The 17,980-nt window shown below is 32.0% G+C and overlaps 1 protein-coding gene across 2 annotated transcripts; it reads right to left on the bottom strand.

The window, feature by feature from the left end:
* Positions 1-1,802: 1,802 nt before the first annotated feature.
* On the bottom strand, positions 1,803-17,173 carry LOC134685094 (protein arginine N-methyltransferase 1-like). Of its 2 annotated transcripts, none has more exons than XM_063544526.1 (10): positions 17,033-17,173; positions 15,180-15,302; positions 14,591-14,746; positions 14,291-14,354; positions 13,393-13,541; positions 11,562-11,649; positions 6,320-6,435; positions 5,631-5,781; positions 4,035-4,159; positions 1,803-3,267 (listed from the first exon to the last, which is right to left on the bottom strand). In XM_063544526.1, the coding sequence occupies exons 1-10, from the start codon at positions 17,048-17,050 to the stop codon at positions 3,184-3,186; spliced, it is 1,074 nt and encodes a 357-aa protein (XP_063400596.1). In that variant the 5' UTR covers positions 17,051-17,173; the 3' UTR covers positions 1,803-3,183. The 2 variants fall into 2 exon arrangements, with proteins under 2 accessions (XP_063400596.1, XP_063400595.1); XM_063544525.1 differs by lacking the exon at positions 11,562-11,649 and adding an exon at positions 11,692-11,779 and having other exon boundaries at positions 17,033-17,172.
* Positions 17,174-17,980: the final 807 nt, after the last annotated feature.

The raw sequence follows: 17,980 nt of genomic DNA, 5'->3' as shown, positions 1-17,980 counted from the left end.
CGGCAATTTTCAAATCGCTTAGGCAATTCCAGTGCACTGTTACGATTTAAATATGATGTAATGGTATAAAAAAAAATTGCACCTGAGTATCTATTGACAAAAACATGCTACATTTGAGAAAAAGAAGACCCGAATCCCCTGTGGATTTTATTCACCCTCTAGTCTCCGTAGAGGGTCAGTAGTTGACCATATAACGAATTCATTGCACGATGGTATTTTTATGCTGCATTATGTTGAAAAATAAAAAATGAAAAATGAAACACAACATTACTAGATGACGTCACCATTAACACATCATGAACCCCTTACAGTCTCATAGGGGGTCACCAAATGACGGCGTTAAACCAATCAAAACGTGATAATTTACCAGCGGTGCTATAAAATGTGTGGTTGTGTCTGTATTGGCATGTCGTAGTTACCAATACTGGCTTTTATACAACTGGGTGAAGGCGAGACATGATTTAAAGCTCTCCGCACTTATTGTCTTCTATGTGGTTTCATTTATTTATTGTGAACACAAGGAATGAGTTTGAATGATTGTAGTTTAACTTTCAGGAATTTTTGGTCTTCAACCTTATACCTTATTTGGCCTTTTAAATTTTTTTCGATTCGAACGTCACTGATGAGTCTTTTGTAGTCAAAACATGCATCTTGCGTAAATATAAAATTTTAATTCTGGTATCTATGAGTTTATTTACTGGTGGGAATGTCAAAACACCTAGTAATGTTTCTCGATTATGAAAGTTGCTTGCCAATTGTCAAACTCTTTCGCTGTGATGGTAAGTCTTAAACTGGGACTGGTATCTAGTTTTCTTAAGCTTGTTTGTCTCCTTTTCTGAAAACACATGAAATGTTTGCATTGATGCAAATTCTTATACAACTGAATACCAAATATCATTGACCTATCATTAGTGGTTTCTAATACTGACCTAATCACAATCTAATACATGTAGCTAAGTCAGGAGCTTGAAATTCATTGGTTGTCATTGTTTGCTGGATACAAAATTTTTTTAAATACGAAGGCTTTTCTACCTCAGGCATGGATTACCTTAGCTGTATTTGGCAAAACTTTGGTCCTCAATGCTTTCAACTGCATACTTTTTTTTTTACCTTTTTTTACTTTTTTGGAAACGAGCGTCACTGATGAGTCTTTTGTAGACGAAACGCCCATCTGGCGTATATACAAAATGTAGTCCTAGTATCTATGATGAATTTATTTACATCTGTTCATCATTTAATAAAAATGTACTAATAGGCTGTTAGTTTTCTCATTTGCATTGTTTTACATTTGTGATTTTGGGGCCTTTTGACTATGTGGGTTGGCTTTACTCATTGTTTAAGGTTGTGCTGTTAAATTTTGTGTCATTTGATATTAGTCTCATTGGCAATTATACCACATCTTTTTTTATAAGTAAAGTTTCAAAGTCAATAGGCCATGACTTAGAGGGCAAGGCCAAATAATCTCCATGATAATGTGATGTGCCAATGCTAATACAACGGTAAACCAAATATCATTGACCTACCATTAGTGGTTCAGCATAAACAAGATCTGATCACAAACTAAAACATTGTTTATACCACTGTAAACAGAATACATATGTTGCTTTTTGACTCCATCAATCTAAGACAAACATCACCCAATACATGATTGATGGAGTCAGGACACAGGATATAATATCATAACAAAAGCACAAGCCAGAAGGAAATTATACCCTCTATGTGAAAATCAAAATTCACAAACGAACTTCTCAACTTAACATTAGTTTCATGAATGCAAATCATAGAATAAAGCACACAATAAAAAGCCTTTGTAATTTTTAATTCATTTGCTTATAGAGGCATGATATATGAAATTGATAAACATGAAATGACAATGATATAATGTAGAAGCAATGAATTGAGTGCCAGGTCAAATATCAGGTAACAATCAACCCTGATTTACAAAATACATTTCAAAATGTTACAAAGGGTAAAATGTATCAAATTCACCTTTAATTATACTATGCAGGTTTTGTTTTGTAAGGAACTGACAATTTTGAAGTGAGCATTATCCATTACCCAGAATTTTCAAGATAGTCAGGATAAATGGTTGCTGGTCTAAGTTTTCAATGACAACAGGTAGTTATAAAATACACCATGTCAGTATTTCTGATTTACTCACATTTTATGTCTAAATTTAAGCAAAATGTCTTAATATATATAAATGATACATATCTACATTTGCACATCAACAAGCCAGTGTCTTTCCTTCAATCTGCTACCAATACACTCAGGATTTCTCTAGTACATGTACATGCAATTTGTTCAAAGTTATAAAACAATACTGACATATTCAAACTAAGTAAATAGACAAGTATGATTTATATAACACAGTTACCGGTACTATTTTCAATACAACAGTACAAACATACTGTGAAGTCATTGTCATTTTAATGTCATGTCATTTAAGTATATGCACTGAATTAAACTAATGTTGAACTGGGGATCCAAAACATTAACTCCTGAATGACTGTTTTTATCACAAAACTATGTCACATCTACTGTTACATCCGGACAGATCAAATTCAGGAATTACTTGCATAATTCATCATATTTATTTCATTTATGACGCAACATTTGAAGTTTGACTGAAAGGGTTACAATAAAAGCCCTTTTAGACCAGTAAATTTGTTCAGGGTCAGAAAATGGGTCAGCAATCACCCTTTTGAACAGGAAGGCAAGAAATTTCAACTGGCCTACAGAGCAAATTCAAAGTAATTCCTTGTTTTGGACTCTTGAACAGACATATATGCAACTAACTGGTTAATTTCGATCATGATATTCACAAAATAAGAGAGTTTTGTCTAACACAACCTTTGAAAGTATACATACATTTACAAGAAAATCCATTAACAAGCAAAACATATTATTTCAGTGCTGACATAAAATATAAAATTATTTTTTTTCATAATTTTTTCATCGTTTCATAAAACAAGAACTGTTGATGTAAAAAATTAAGAGTATACAATATTAAAAATATTCTAGTTTTTAGTTTCTACATTTGAGCTGGTGATCTGGCTCTTTGTATTGATGTTCAAACACACATTCCAGTAACTTTTGTTCCTGCTCAACAAGAACACAAAGGGACCACGCAGAGTTCAGCACGGCCGTGATTTTATCAGCCGTAGGTTCACTCCTTACTGTTTATCTCATTTTGTAGACCATTGACTCCTTCATTGCTGAGATTTCTCCCTTGAAGTCAACATCTATTTCAAAATCAAGATCTCTCTGAAAAATACAAAACATTCCTTAATTAAAATCTTTTGAAAACATATAAAATTTACTGTATATTAAATGTTAACATGATTTTATTTAACAATTTAATACAAATAAATATTGACCATAGCACTGTACAATACCAAAACTATACGGAAACTTATTAATAACCAATGCATATTCAACTCATCCCTCCAACAGGCTATATTCATATTACTGACATTTCGTGATTTAATAATATCTAGTTTTAAACATATGGTAATTCAAACTCTTAAAATGCTCATTGAAAACTATATTTGACCTAAAGTTGCTATGGATGTTTAAATCCTCTGTATTTGAACTTTGGTGGATAGTTGTCTCATTGGCAAACTTACCAAATATCCTTAATCTTGTATATTTAAAAAAAAAAAAATATTGTTTCAGACTGTATTGAGATGAGCCCCATGGAAAGACACTAACCTCACCCACAATCTGATCTTGTATTTACTTCTCATTGACAGCAGTCATAACGGTTATAAATTTAACAGTATGTTGCTTTTGAGAAGAATCACTGAAAACTCTATTTGCAAAACAATGAGATGGACATCATGTTTTAAATACTGATTTTTTAGATGTTGAAGGTCGTAGAGTTGCATATAATTGCTTTCATCCACTTTATCTGAACTTTGGTGAATACTTGTCTCTTTGACAATCATACCACATAACCTTAATTTATATATTTCTAAATAAATATGGAAAACCTCATTCTAATAAAAATATACAAGACAAATCTTTCTTACCACATTATTTTTATTTGGTTTCACACTTAATGTTCCATATAATTCTTCTCCTTTCTTGACAGTCAGATCTAACTGGTCAAAATAAAATACTGTCTGTTTCCAATGGGTGTATGGTGCTTCTGGTGCTAAAAAAATATATACCTTTTGTTTTAGTTTCACACAATCATGAAGAGGATAAACTACATTAATTAATCTAAATTGCAAATAAATTGTATAATTTTGCGAGAGCTATTCTACGAGTTGTATGGAGCACTAGGATTTTTATTTAAATTATTCTTTTCTGGTTTTATTTGAATTTCTTATCAGATAATTTCAAAATTTTCTGAAATTTGGACTACGCAATTGAGAGGTCAATTTTAAAATAATATAAGATTTTTCACTCATCCATCAAACAGTTTATATTCATCTTTAGCTCATGCATATTAATCAACAATATGATGTTTTTATGACTTGAGTTGCAGTTCCTGATTTAATAACTTCCCGTTTTAAAATACAATTTAAAACTTTAAACACTCATTGAAAACTGTTTGCAAAACCATGTCTCATGACTGTATTGAGATAAGCATCATGTTCTAGATACTGACCTCACCCACAATCTGATTGTTATTATACTTCTCGTTGACGGCCATAGCTGCTATCATTATAACAGTACGGTGCTTTTGAGAAGAAATTTAATAGAACAAGATTGAATTTGATTATATTCATCTGTAGTTAACAGAAGGGACAAGACAAAATCACAAGTCACAGGATTTAAAGAAAAGTTTAAAACCAGAAAAATAATTTACTTAATGTTCAACTATTTTTATCTAATATATTACATTTTAACTTATTTCCACAAAAGGAAGCACTCAATTACAAACAAATAGCATATCTATAAGGTAAAATAGAAGAAGGTCTTGTTTTTGTCACTTGATTCTGGCTAAATCGAAAACCAAAAGATAGGTTTGATCATATGCATTAACAAATCATGTATTTACTTCTGTAGTTATATATATCCTATAAGACACAATATAAAACTGTTTTCTATTAGAATCATTCTAAATTCTTAAATGGGACTTACAGCTTTACTTTATTATCACAAGACGACTTTGTAAATGTTATTTCCTGATACTAGAATAAAGTAAATATGGCATGTATGGGGAGTGAAAGTTAAAAATAAACTGCATTGTTAACTTATGAGTTTAAACTTGTGCCTTATTGTGGAAAATTTGATAAAATATAAAAGCTTTTCCAAATGAAATTATGTGCTCAACTTTTTATTTAAAATATTGTTTCAGACTGTATTGAGATGAGCCCCATGGAAAGAAACTAACCTCACCCACAATCTGATTGTTATTTTACTTCTCGTTGACGACCATAGCTGCTAACATAACAGTACGGTGCTTTTGAGAAGAATGTGTAAAATTTAGCTGAATTTTTATCACTTTTCTCTCCTGTACAACTTGCATTTGTAATTGCTTTGAAACAGACTTTCTGTGAATTTAGAAGCCAGATTTGTGAATTTCTACACATACCTCATTAAAGTATCAAAGATACACAAAATCATTTTTAAAATTTAATACAAAAATATCAAAAAACTTCCTTTTAAAATTATACCTGTTGAGAAGCCAGTTCGTTTGTGACATTTTGTAAATTCAATGTTGAAATATGTGACAAGAGCATGAATATAATCACTTCTACGGCACTGAAGGTGAAAAGGAGCTGTGAAAGACAGGTCATCTAACTGTACTGTATATATGTCAACCTCCTGAAAAAATAATTATAATTGATTTTATAATTGATTTCCTAATAGACATCTAATCAACCTTGTTTTTTGCATTTTCATTTGTTGGCATAGTCAGTTATAATATACAAATGTACTTTAAATTCAAAAATATCTGGGCACATTTAGAATTGTGATTGCTGAATAATAGACCAAAAATGCGAGATTTATTATAAAAACATCATAATAGCATACCAATACTTCTATTTATTTTTTATTTATCAAGTGTAGCCAATCATCTTGGAATCTTTTCAAGTAATTCAATAACACAACAAAATTTCTTTTAAGGTAAAATTGGTTTAATAGTGAAAATGCATGCTTGAATATATATTTACAAAGCCATAAAATATTGTTTCAGACTGTATTGAGATGAGCCCCATGGAAAGACACTAACCTCACCCACAATCTGATCTTGTATTTACTTCTCGTTAATGGCGACCATAGCTGTTATAAATTTAACAGTATGGTGCTTTTAAGAAGAATCTGCCAAGGAAAAAATCTTATTTAAGACTTTTTTACTTACTTTGACAAGACAGGCATTGGTAACAACCATATTAGGGTCAACTACATCTACCAAAGGTTCTGCAATGGCGGTCTTTCTGATACAACTCATATCAAAGCCATATACGTTGTCCCACCCTGAAAAATAAAGATAATACTAATGAGGAGAGCCATTATACATACAGTAGGTCAAAATCAAACTATGTATTGTGCATTACTTTAAGAATGTACTTGATTGAAGTAAAAGTTTTTTTACCCCACTTTTTTAGTAACTGTATGTGTGTTCTTGCTTCTATCAACACAACAGTGCCCACATGTTTCATTAGCTTTATTGCTCATTGTCAAGTTGATGTTGAAGGTCTTTAAGGTCAAGGTTTTACTGCAGGCAACTAACTACCACTGGTGGATGGTGGTCTCATATGCACTTATACTACATCTCCTTGTTTTATATTGCATAAACTCATCATAACAATTCAATGGTTCTATAAACCAAATTACAGCCAACTTATTGTTTGAATAATTTACTAAGGAACCATGAAAATGAGATCAAGGACTGAAGGTTCAATGGACACTTAAATCACTCAATAAATATTAACTTTATTTGCAAAACCATGTCTCATGACTGTATTGAGATGAGCATCATGTGCTAGATACTGATCTCACCCACAATCTGATTGTTATTATACTTCTCGTTGACGGCCATAGCTGCTATAATTATAACAGTACAGTGCTTTTGAGAAGAAATTGAAAACATAGTACATCCAATTTGATGGGCCAAGAGGACTTGCTTTTGTAAGAAACACTACTAGTAAAAACAAAACTACACAGGATAAAATGTCTTGCATGCTTTAATGATTAGAATAGTGTTAGAAGGCTATAAGGTTTTGCTACAGGTATCATATAACCTTAACATTATCAATGATACAAGAAAATTTGATCAATGTCCTATAATGCTACCATCATCCTGACCATGCCTGAAATATTTGCCACAGTATGTTAAGCAAACAACAATCATTATGGTCCTTCTGACACAGACGAACTCACCATACAAACAATCATTACACATACCAAATGAAGTCCACAGATTGCCTATATATAGCTAGGATATTTGAGAAACAGGGCTTTGCCACAAAAACTTTGATCAATGCACCACAGTGCTGTCCAGTTCATTGACCGATTGATTGATGGTTGGTATTTAACACCACTTTCAGCAGTATTGGCAATATCATGGTGGCTAATTTTTTTAAGTTGAGGAAGCTGGAGTGTCTGGAGAGAACAATCTACCTTTGATGGCCAAGTAGTCTAACTAGTTATCTACTGGTATTGTGACTTACTCCTGCGCATTGACCAATGAAACATGAGAATTAGATCACGGTCAAATGAACATTTAAAACTTCCGCAAAAACTGTATTTGTAATTAGATGTCTCATGACTGTATTGAGATAAGTATCATGTTATAGATACTGACCTCACCCACAATCTGATTGTTATTATACTTCTCGTTGACGACCATAGCTGCTATAATTATAACAGTACGGTGCTTTTGAGAAGAAAATGAATAAATGTTAAGTTCAGTGAATTACCAAAATGATTTGATAAAGATCTCGAGTACCTGCTATAATAAACAAAAGGGAACATATTGAAATTTCTCCCTGGCTGTACTGATTATATATGAATTTTGTGAAGGTTTTTTACATCGGTTATAACAAAAACTAAACATTACCAATGATTCATGAAATAAAGTTCTGATGATATTTAGGAACAGAGCTATTCATATTATAATGCAAAGATCAAATGAACCATGAAAAGAGGTAGTTAATATCATATGAATCCTGCCAGACAAACCAAAATCATCATACAATCATTCCGTACATAGTTGACCTACATGTATTACTTGCTAGAAGTGTTGACAAATGGACCATGAAAACAAGAACAGGTCAGATAAACCCTTCCAATTTTAAATACTCACATCATATTCATCCTATACATCAAATATTTGTACCTTTGGGGGCTTTGCTCAAAGAACCAAAAGAATTAGATGGGAGGATCAAGGTCAGATAAACAATTTAAACACTCACCAAGTCTTTATTTGTAATGAAATGTTTCATGACTGTATTGAGATAAGCATCATGTTCTAGATACTGACCTCACCCACAATCTGATTGTTATTCTACTTCTCGTTGACGGCCATAGCTGATATTATTAAAACAGTACGGTGCTTTTGAGAAGAAATAATGATTTGGAAATAAGATTGGTTAAAGTCCAGGAAGCAATTCAACCAAAAGGAGCTTCCAGAAACAAACAAACAAGAAGTCACAGTATCAGTAAATGGAAAATCTTAGAATATACTTGGCTACAGAGTAGTTATATGAAACCAGAAATGGTTAGCTGTTGCATGGTGCAAAGATAAGATAGATATTAGAGTTGTTTATTATTAACTTACTTTTTCCTATCAATGATTAGGCCAATTACATTTAAAACAAGAGGCTCTCAAGAGCCTGAATCGCTCACCTTAATTCTTTTGGTTAAATCTCTCATCAATGATTATTTTGGCTTTTCAATTTATTTAAATGTTTTTTGGATCGTCCTATTTTCTTCAAAAGCCAAACAAAATAATCATTTTCTCCTATGTTCTATTTTAGCCATAGGAGCTATGTTTCTTGACATACAAGGAAATAAAATATAAAATTTATACTAGATACTCTGAAACTCATTTAGCCTAAGTTTGGCTGAAATTGATACAGCAGTTTCAAAGGAGAAGATTTTTTAAAGTAAGTCAACATGATGAACAAATTGTGAAAAAAGTCTTTAAAGGGCAATAACTCCTTAAGGGGTCAATTGACAATTTTGGTCAAATTGACTTAATTGAAGATCTTACTTTGCTGAACATTATTGCTGTTTACAGTTTATTTCTATCTATAATTATATTCAAGATAATAAACAAAAACAGCAAAATTTCCTTAAAATTATCAATTCAGGGGCAGCAACCCAACAACAGGTTGTCTGATTCATCTGAAAATTTCAGGGCAGATAGATCTTGACCTGATAAACAATATTACCCAACGTCAGATTTGCTCTAAATGCTTTGGTTTTTGAGTTATAAGCCAAAAACTGCATTTGACCCCTATGTTCTATTTTTAGCAATGGCGACCATGTTTGTTGATAGATCAAAACTTCGGATACAATTTATAAATTAGATACCCTAAGGAACATTCAGTTAAAGTTTGAAAGTATTTGGCCCAGTAGTTTCAGAGAAGAAGATTCTTGAAATAGTTTACTACGACAGACTACGACGGACGCCAAGTGATGGCATAAGCTCACTTGTCCCTTCGGGACAGGTGAGCTAACAATGCAAGAATCTTTTTTTTTGTAATACATTCAAATAATGCCATCGTATTGTGAACTGGGGTATTTGATAAAGTACAAATGACATTGTTTTGGTTGAAAATTTAAAACAGTTCTAAAGTGTTGGTGTTTCTAGTACTGTTATTTAATCTAAAAATTCAGTTTTCAACAATGTCATAAGGTAAATGGCATGTATGAAATTGGGGTCATTTACATAGATCAGTTAAGGAATATACCCAACATATAACAACAGACCTACATGCTGTCCATAAAACTCCTATGTTTGACATTCTTATCAAATTTCAAAATTATCATTTCAAATGTTTTCAGGATGGCCATTACATGAAATTGGCTCAGTTCTACTCAGGTCATGTGAACTTACTTAAAATTATTCATTTCTGCTTAAAAAACAATTGATTCTAAACAGAATTAAAGCTCTTTTGAATTTGTGACCCAGTCATGAAAAGAAATTAGTATATTATTTTTTTAAATTATTGGTTTTTTTAAGAGTAGTATCAGTTTAATCAAGATATTCTCCATGACAAAGTTTTACATATTTCATTCTTGTCTCTAAGACTGTATTTATCAACAATATGGTGTTTTTATGACTTCAGTTGCAGGTCCTGATTTAATAACTTCCTGTTTTAAAATACAATTTAAAATCTTAAAACACTCTTTGAAAACTGTTTGCAAAACCATGTCTCATGACTGTATTGAGATAAGCATCATGTTCTAGATACTGACCTCACCCACAATCTGATTGTTATTATACTTCTCGTTGACGGCCATAGCTGATATCATTATAACAGTACGGTGCTTTTGAGAAGAAAATGAATACATAGCAATTACAAATACATTCATTTTAACAGACAGTAACTCCTCAAAACATTAAAGTGGCAAATGAACCATGACTCTAGACATACTGGTCTCAACTACTGGTGAATCGTTTATATACATATACCCATTAAAATCATTGAATAAACCACAAATATATATGTAATAAATTGCTCACAGAATCTAAGAACTAAAGATTGGCCAATCACAAAAACTAAACATAGAACCAAGAAATCAAGGTAAAGTTCAGATGAAACTCAAAACACTCATAAACTTAAAAAGAACTTTGCCATAGCTGCTCATAACAGTACGGTGCTTTTGAGAAGAAAATTATTACATAATACATTTAGTTATGTTGATCATAACCTTTTGGAGTTCAGACATGTGCAATAACAAAGTTTTTGAGGTACCTGCTGATCCTGCCAGACATACACCGGCTCACCTTTCTATCATTCAATACACCATATAAAGTGGACCTGTTGCTTATAGTATTTGAAAAACAGACCTAATAACAAGAACTTAACATAGAACAATGAACCATGATGGTCGAAGTTAGATAAATCCTGCTCTGAAAAACTAACAGTAACACAACAGAATTATTTACATGAAACCAACCTTTGCTGTGAACTGTTTAACTGAACCCTGACAGACAGACATGTTAACCTTAAAATCATTCAATCCAAAACCCAGGATTTTGTACAAAAGTTGTCTCAATTAGAAATTGACTTGATATATATATAAAACAGTGTTTTTTTAATAAAGCATATTGTCTGTATTGTATACAAAAACCAGGATTGTTTAGTATATTTCATGCCACTCATCAACTTGAGGTAGGAGAGTACAAATGTCATATATATTGATGACCCTTCTCAGATTTACCCAGGACTTACTTCAATGTTTTTAGTATATTTTGTATTTCTATTTTTTTTTACAACTGCAGTCTCCTTGGTCATACTAATTTCTCAAGCTACAGAAACATTTATTAGTAATATAAATTCAACATTGTCAAAGCTTCACATCAAGCAGGTTGTATGTATCCATAGCAACCTATCAAGCAAGTTCTATGTACCCATAGCAACACTTACAATTGATTTTCTCATCTTTGTATTGCCTATCTTCAATGGCACATACATACAATGTAGCTCTGTCTGGGAAAATCATACCACCTGGATTCTACGGAAACAGAAAGAAAGAGGAGTGTTATAGACGACTTACAGTTAATTTTAGTATCCTTATATTGTCTGTCTTCTATTGCAGTTACGTACATTGTGGCTCTGTCCGGGAAGATCAATCCACCAGGTGCCTAACAAAATAATTTAAGGTCACTCACAAGGTCATGAAGGTAATGGATGCAGTTTTTACTGAAAGCACTTACATTATAGTTTGTAAGGTTTCTAGGAAAGCACTCCAAAAATGTTAGTACATTTGTGTTGTATAGGTGTTAACATCATGATCAAAACATTAACATCAGGTATATTGTGCATTTTAAATTAATGTGATTGTAGATTAAGGACAAAACATGAGATTATTGAATGCAATTTCTGGAAAAGGAGTTTAAAATGAGTGCTATATAACAATTCAAAATATTGGTGATGCTTTTTGATATTGTGTCACTTTTTCTGAACTTAATGTGCAGTATATGTACTAATAAAGAATGTTTAATTGCTTCTATGAGTGGTTTGCTTTTTATGGGTGACTGGACTCGCAAGTTTTAAAAGTGAACAGGCATACTTTATTCTTGTCTCTAGACTGTATTGAGATCAGCATCATGTTCTAGATACTGACCTCACCCACAATCTGATTATTATTATACTTCTCGTTGACGGCCATAGCTGATATGATTTAAACAGTACGGTGCTTTTGAGAAGATTTTTTCTCCCCAAATTCAAAACGGTAAACGTAAAGTAAACAATTTTACCAAAAGCAGCTTCCAGAAAAACAAGTAACATAATCAGTAAAGAAACAAACTTATAAAGCCACTAAGTAATTGATTTTTTCTATGAAACCATTATTTGTTGCATCATGGAAAGATAATGTAGATATCAGATTCATTCTTGGTAAATTTAAATTTCCTATCCACATGATCAATGATAAGAAGGCCAAATACATTTCAAACAATATAGGATTCTTATGATAAAATAAGCGTAAGTAATTGTTTCAAGTATTGCCATAATCATAAGAACTAAATAAATCAAAGAGTATATATATGAAACTGTTTATGATAAATAAATTTAAAACATTTCTTAAGTGTATGTGCATTAAGTGCATTTTCTTAATCTAAAACTCTGGTTTTCTTCATTCCACCATTGTAATAATGTAAAATGCATGTATGATATGAAGGTATTTATATAGAACATGCTGTTCGTTTTCACTTGGCTATGTTTGACATGTGAACCATTTAAATATATCATTTCAACTGTTTCAGCATGGGAACTGTTTTCATAAAATTTGCTCAGTTCTACTTTGAACTTACTTAAATTTATTCATTATTTTTTTTCAGTAAATTCTCAACATGAGCAATGCACTTTGGGCTTGTGACCATATCATGAATTTTTTTTTTTTTGAAATATTTCAAATTATTGGTTTTTTTTGTAAGTAGGGTTTAATATATTCTCTAACTAAAAGTTTTACATATTTCATTCTTGTCTCTAGACTGTATTGAGATAAGCATCATGTTCTAGATACTGACCTCACCCACAATCTGATTGTTATTTTACTTCTCGTTGACGGCCATAGCTGATATTGTTACAACAGTACGGTGCTTTTGAGAAGAAATAATTATTCAGATATCAGATTGGTGAACTTTTAAAGTATTTTAGGTTTCTTTAGGGAACATCAATAGTTATTGTACTGAGTAAAGAGTAGTCACAATGACATATCTCTGCAAAAAAGACAGTGATTAAAATGAATTCTTACCAGCCATTTGTCCCTGGCAAAGATAACTGTGTTTAACATAGATTCATAGAAGAGACAATAGCCCATCCATTCACTGATGATGATGTCTACTTTTTCAATACCATCAGGTAATTGTACCTCTTCCACCTTTCCTTTGATCAGAGTTACCACTGAAATGTATAACAATCGTCAAATACAGAAATGCATATATTCCATGACGTAAGTTAAATAGTGATGTTCTAGAAATGGATAAAGAGAAATTACCCATATGATACGATATAATACAAGTGGTCATACATTTCATGTTTAACCCATAACATTCTTTAAGTGGCTGTGCAAGTCAGGAGCCTGGTAGTGTTCTCCCTAGGGCTTTTTAGCATCATGGTAATGTGATGATATCTGTATTGGTTTTCTTGTAAATTATGTTCATGTTTATGGTTATGTTTATGTAAAAACTGTAGTTCAGTGGTTGTCATTGGATTTATCATTATTATGTTTTGTTATAAATTAAGACTTTGGTTTTCACAATTTAATTGTTTCAAATTTTTCCTGTTGGGGCCTTTAATAGCAGACTCGATTTTCTCATTTTGAAGGCAGTTGCCCATTATTTGAACTTTGGTGGATAGTTGTCTCATTGTCAATCATACCACATTCCCTTATTATATCAGCAGTTTTTTTTTTAAATTCCTAGTAAACTTTATAATAGTACAAAGATTAAACTATATTCTGGCAGATAGGTTAAGTGTTCTCTGTACATAGACCATTTTCTATACTAAAATGATTACTTAAATCTTCACAGAATGGTTAAGCAACTTGTATGTGACAAAGTTTTCTTATGCAGCATGTTACAATTTTTTTCTTCATCGAGTTGCTTACATTAAAATTCTTTTAATTGTAGCGCTCCTTTAAAAAATCTTACCATCAGAAAACTTGTTTGCATCAACAATTTTCTGTGCATACTCTATAATACCAGAGCATTCAATCTGAAATGAGATAAATATACTGAATATAAAACTACACCTTCATGATCATTGTTCTACAAAAATCAGACACTGAGGTGATTAAAATTGGTTTCAATCTGTATAATGAACTTTAATTAAACATTGCATTTATCAAGCAAAGACTACTTTTATATAAATTATAAAGCTATAACTATTTATACATCTAACTTTTGTCTTATCAATCAGATTCCTTTCTATGTAACATTATAAGTACTTACACCAATGACCTTTGAAGCCCCTGCTTTAGCTGCAAACATACAGAGTATTCCTGTTCCACAGCCGACATCAAGGACTACTTTTCCACGAAACAAATGTTTGTTATGGATCATTGAGTTTCTGTACGTCAAAGTTCTAACTTCATCTTTCAACATTTCCTGTAGGTAAAAAATATATATCCTATTACTGTTTCTTTACAAAATTCATGGAATAATATTTTATCCAAACTCCACCACAAATGAAGAAAGTGCTCTTTACTTTTTATGGGTTTTTTTTTCAGTGTAAGATTGTATACACAAATACATCCCCAATTGTAGTCCTTAAATTTGGATTAACTGACAGCACAAACTTTTTTTTAATTTGTGTGATACTGTGTAATTGCATTAATTTTTCTTCAAATGTTTTGCAAAGAAGGAGTGTGTATGTTATCGGTTCTTTATTAGTGAAATGAAATGTTCTGAAAGTGAGCTATAGATACATAAAGTTAGGATTGATACTAATTTTTTCAACCTTATTACATTGGTTCAATGCATTCCATGTGTACTGTTAGAAACAAATAAACAATTGTAAGACAATTTTAATTATAAATACCTCATGGATGCCAAAATGTGCATAGGAATCAAAATAATAATCTTTTGATGTCATCTCCTCTGGTGCAACATTTCCATTTGGCGTTTTGGTGGCACTGGCCGTGTCTGAACTTGTCTGTGTGGTCTGCAAGTAAAATAAAATTTCAAACTGTTTAATAGTACAAAAATTGATTTAACTGAATTAAGGGTAAAAGCTTATAGTTAAAGAACTAGTCAATGTGAAAAGAATATATTCATAATACCAAGACAATTTCACGTTTTTGGTATTCATTTTGTGTTTTAAAAAAATTTGTGGATTTAGCTCAAAATTTTCTTTCCTGGACTAAGTTGAGGCCACACTTAACCAGGTGCTCCGCAGCCCACAGCTTTATACGACCGCAGAAGTCGAACCCTGAACAGTTGGGGCAAGTATTGACACTTCATTCAAGCTTGATACAACTCTGAATTTGGATTGCGATCAAACTTTTGACATGAGTTTCTGACACAAAACAAATGTCAAGATCTTACACATCTAAACTTTTCAAAAATATTGAATTTGAGAAATTTTGAAGAAGAAAAATTGAAAACTACCCCCCCCCTTTTTTTGGCAATTAGTCCAAAACATGACATTTCTTTATACAAAATATATAGGCAGTGCAAGGGAGGTAAATCTGAACATACCCAACATTGAATGTTAAATGTTTTACAATTACCTCCCTTACACTGCTTTACAATTGTCTTAATTAAATGTCCATTGACCAGAAATACCTAGTTTTCCCCTTTTTGCCACAGGGTATTTGGGGAATGGACCCCCCTTTTTTTTGGACCTCACTAAAATAAAATTTTGGCGTTTTTTTTATTCATTTACAATTTTCTACAATGTATAAACATATATCAAGTCTCAACAATCCATTGCTAGTCGATTACAATATTTTTTTTACTATCCATACGAGCCCCAAGTGAAAAAAGATGAAGGTAATTACCTTCGATGAATGACCTACTTTCACTTTGGAGGATCAGGTCAGGAAATCGATAAAAAAATCATATAAAAACTCACTTACTTTTCATATAAATTACATCCCTAGATTCCTGAGACATTTTTCTCCACGTTTAAATAGGGCACATGGTGATCTGCGGAGGTTTTGTGTCTTGTTTTCTGAGTTTGTTCTACAATTGTCGTCCGTTTGAACCTCGATTCACGGAAGTGAAAATACAGTGACATCTGTGTGGTCTTTTGTTATGTTGAAATTTTGGGAAAAAACTTGGTTGCTTATATAGGGAATCACTGAAGCGTGACCGGAGCAGGCCCCCTCTTAGGTCAGTTAGTGGGCCCCTACTTATGAAAATTTCTGGATCCGCCACTGAATATCACTGCAACTGGATAAAAAAGTTGTGTAATTTTTGAACTTATCCGGAATGGAAAAAACAGCAATTAGGTGAATTGGCATGAAGACTTAAAACATCACACTTCAATTTCCCTTGCCCCCCAAAAAAGATTGGTCAACATTATCCACAGCACGGATGAATGGAAATAATGGAATGGCAGTAAATCAATTTTCTTCAAGAAAACAAATAATAATGGGATAAACAGATTAAAAACTTAATACAATGCTTTCCCTATATCAATGACGCATATTTAGTATATGTTTCCTTGTGTATAGGAGTATAGGCTAGCCATAAAATGATGTGCGACATTGCGAGGGAATTTGCAAAAAGTTCGCAAATCAATGAAAATAAATTTCCTAGCTACCTATCGTTTTAAATATTTTTACATAGCATTAACATCAACATTTTCTAATTAACTGATGTTGTTATTTTTTCCTAGTTTCAACACTAATGTGATTAATACAGAAAAAAAATCACAATGAACATTACCTCCATGTGTTCCGCCATTTGCTATTGTGCGTGTGAGCACATGGTTGTGTAAAACGTCACGAAAATCTGCGTAGGTTGTTCACATGAATAAAGGTATGATTTTTTCAAATGAAAGTTGGAATGTTCAGGTTGCCTTAGTGCTTTTCTTATCATTTTTGTATGATAGAGCAACGCTGCAACGCGGTTCAACATATAAATAGCGGCCATGTGTACAAGTCAAATCGGCACCTTTTTAAGGTGGTATGGGAGTCTAAAATAAAAATGATAGAATTTGTTCATACTTTTCCAAAATGTAGTATATATGTTGAAAAATATAATAAAAATGATAGGTCACCGCGCATTTTCTCAAGCTACAGGACGTGACAAAATGGCACATTTTGTATGGAATATACAGGAAATAACACCATTTTGTGATTAGAAACTAAACAAAATGATAGAATTGTAATATACTAAAGGAAAAGATAGCTTTCAGACAATGCTTTGAGAATATCAAAAGAAGATATGGGGTCACCGTACGTTTTTTCTGGCTAAAATACAAAATAGAAAAATTCCATTTAGAATCCTTCAGAAAATGCACTGTTTTAGAGTTACCTCCCCTTAAAATTCCATTTTTTTTTTTAAACAACCAAAAATAATCAACATTTGCAAAAATATTAATATCTATAAGTTATATTCCTATAAATTGGTTTATTTAAATGAAAATTCACATTAAATATCTGCATTCCTGCATCAAATTGTGCTACCTTGATAGAAAATCAGGACCTTTGCGCGGGTAGGTTAATGCGGTTTCAAATAATTTTTTACAATTTTTGGTGATTGCATCGAAATCTCATCTATTACGTCATTTTCGAAACTTTACGAATTTTGATTGGCTAAATCGGACGTTGGGAGAATTTGCTATAGAGTGGTGATTTTTTGGCTTCACCGAGGTCAAAGATTTATCAACTT

The sequence above is a fragment of the Mytilus trossulus genome, chromosome 9, assembly GCF_036588685.1.
Source record: "Mytilus trossulus isolate FHL-02 chromosome 9, PNRI_Mtr1.1.1.hap1, whole genome shotgun sequence".
NCBI lineage: Eukaryota > Metazoa > Mollusca > Bivalvia > Mytilida > Mytilidae > Mytilus > Mytilus trossulus.
The sequence above is the reverse complement of the archived record's forward strand: the minus strand, read 5'-3'. Positions and strand labels throughout refer to the sequence as shown.

Excerpts from the sequence above, each read along its gene's own strand:
- LOC134685094 (XM_063544526.1), bottom strand. Across the intron at positions 14,747-15,179 it reads CACATTTTGGCATCCATGAG|GAAATGTTGAAAGATGAAGT; the intron begins GTATTTATAATT and ends TTTTACCTACAG. Across the intron at positions 13,542-14,290 it reads TGCAAACAAGTTTTCTGATG|TGGTAACTCTGATCAAAGGA; the intron begins GTAAGATTTTTT and ends TATACATTTCAG.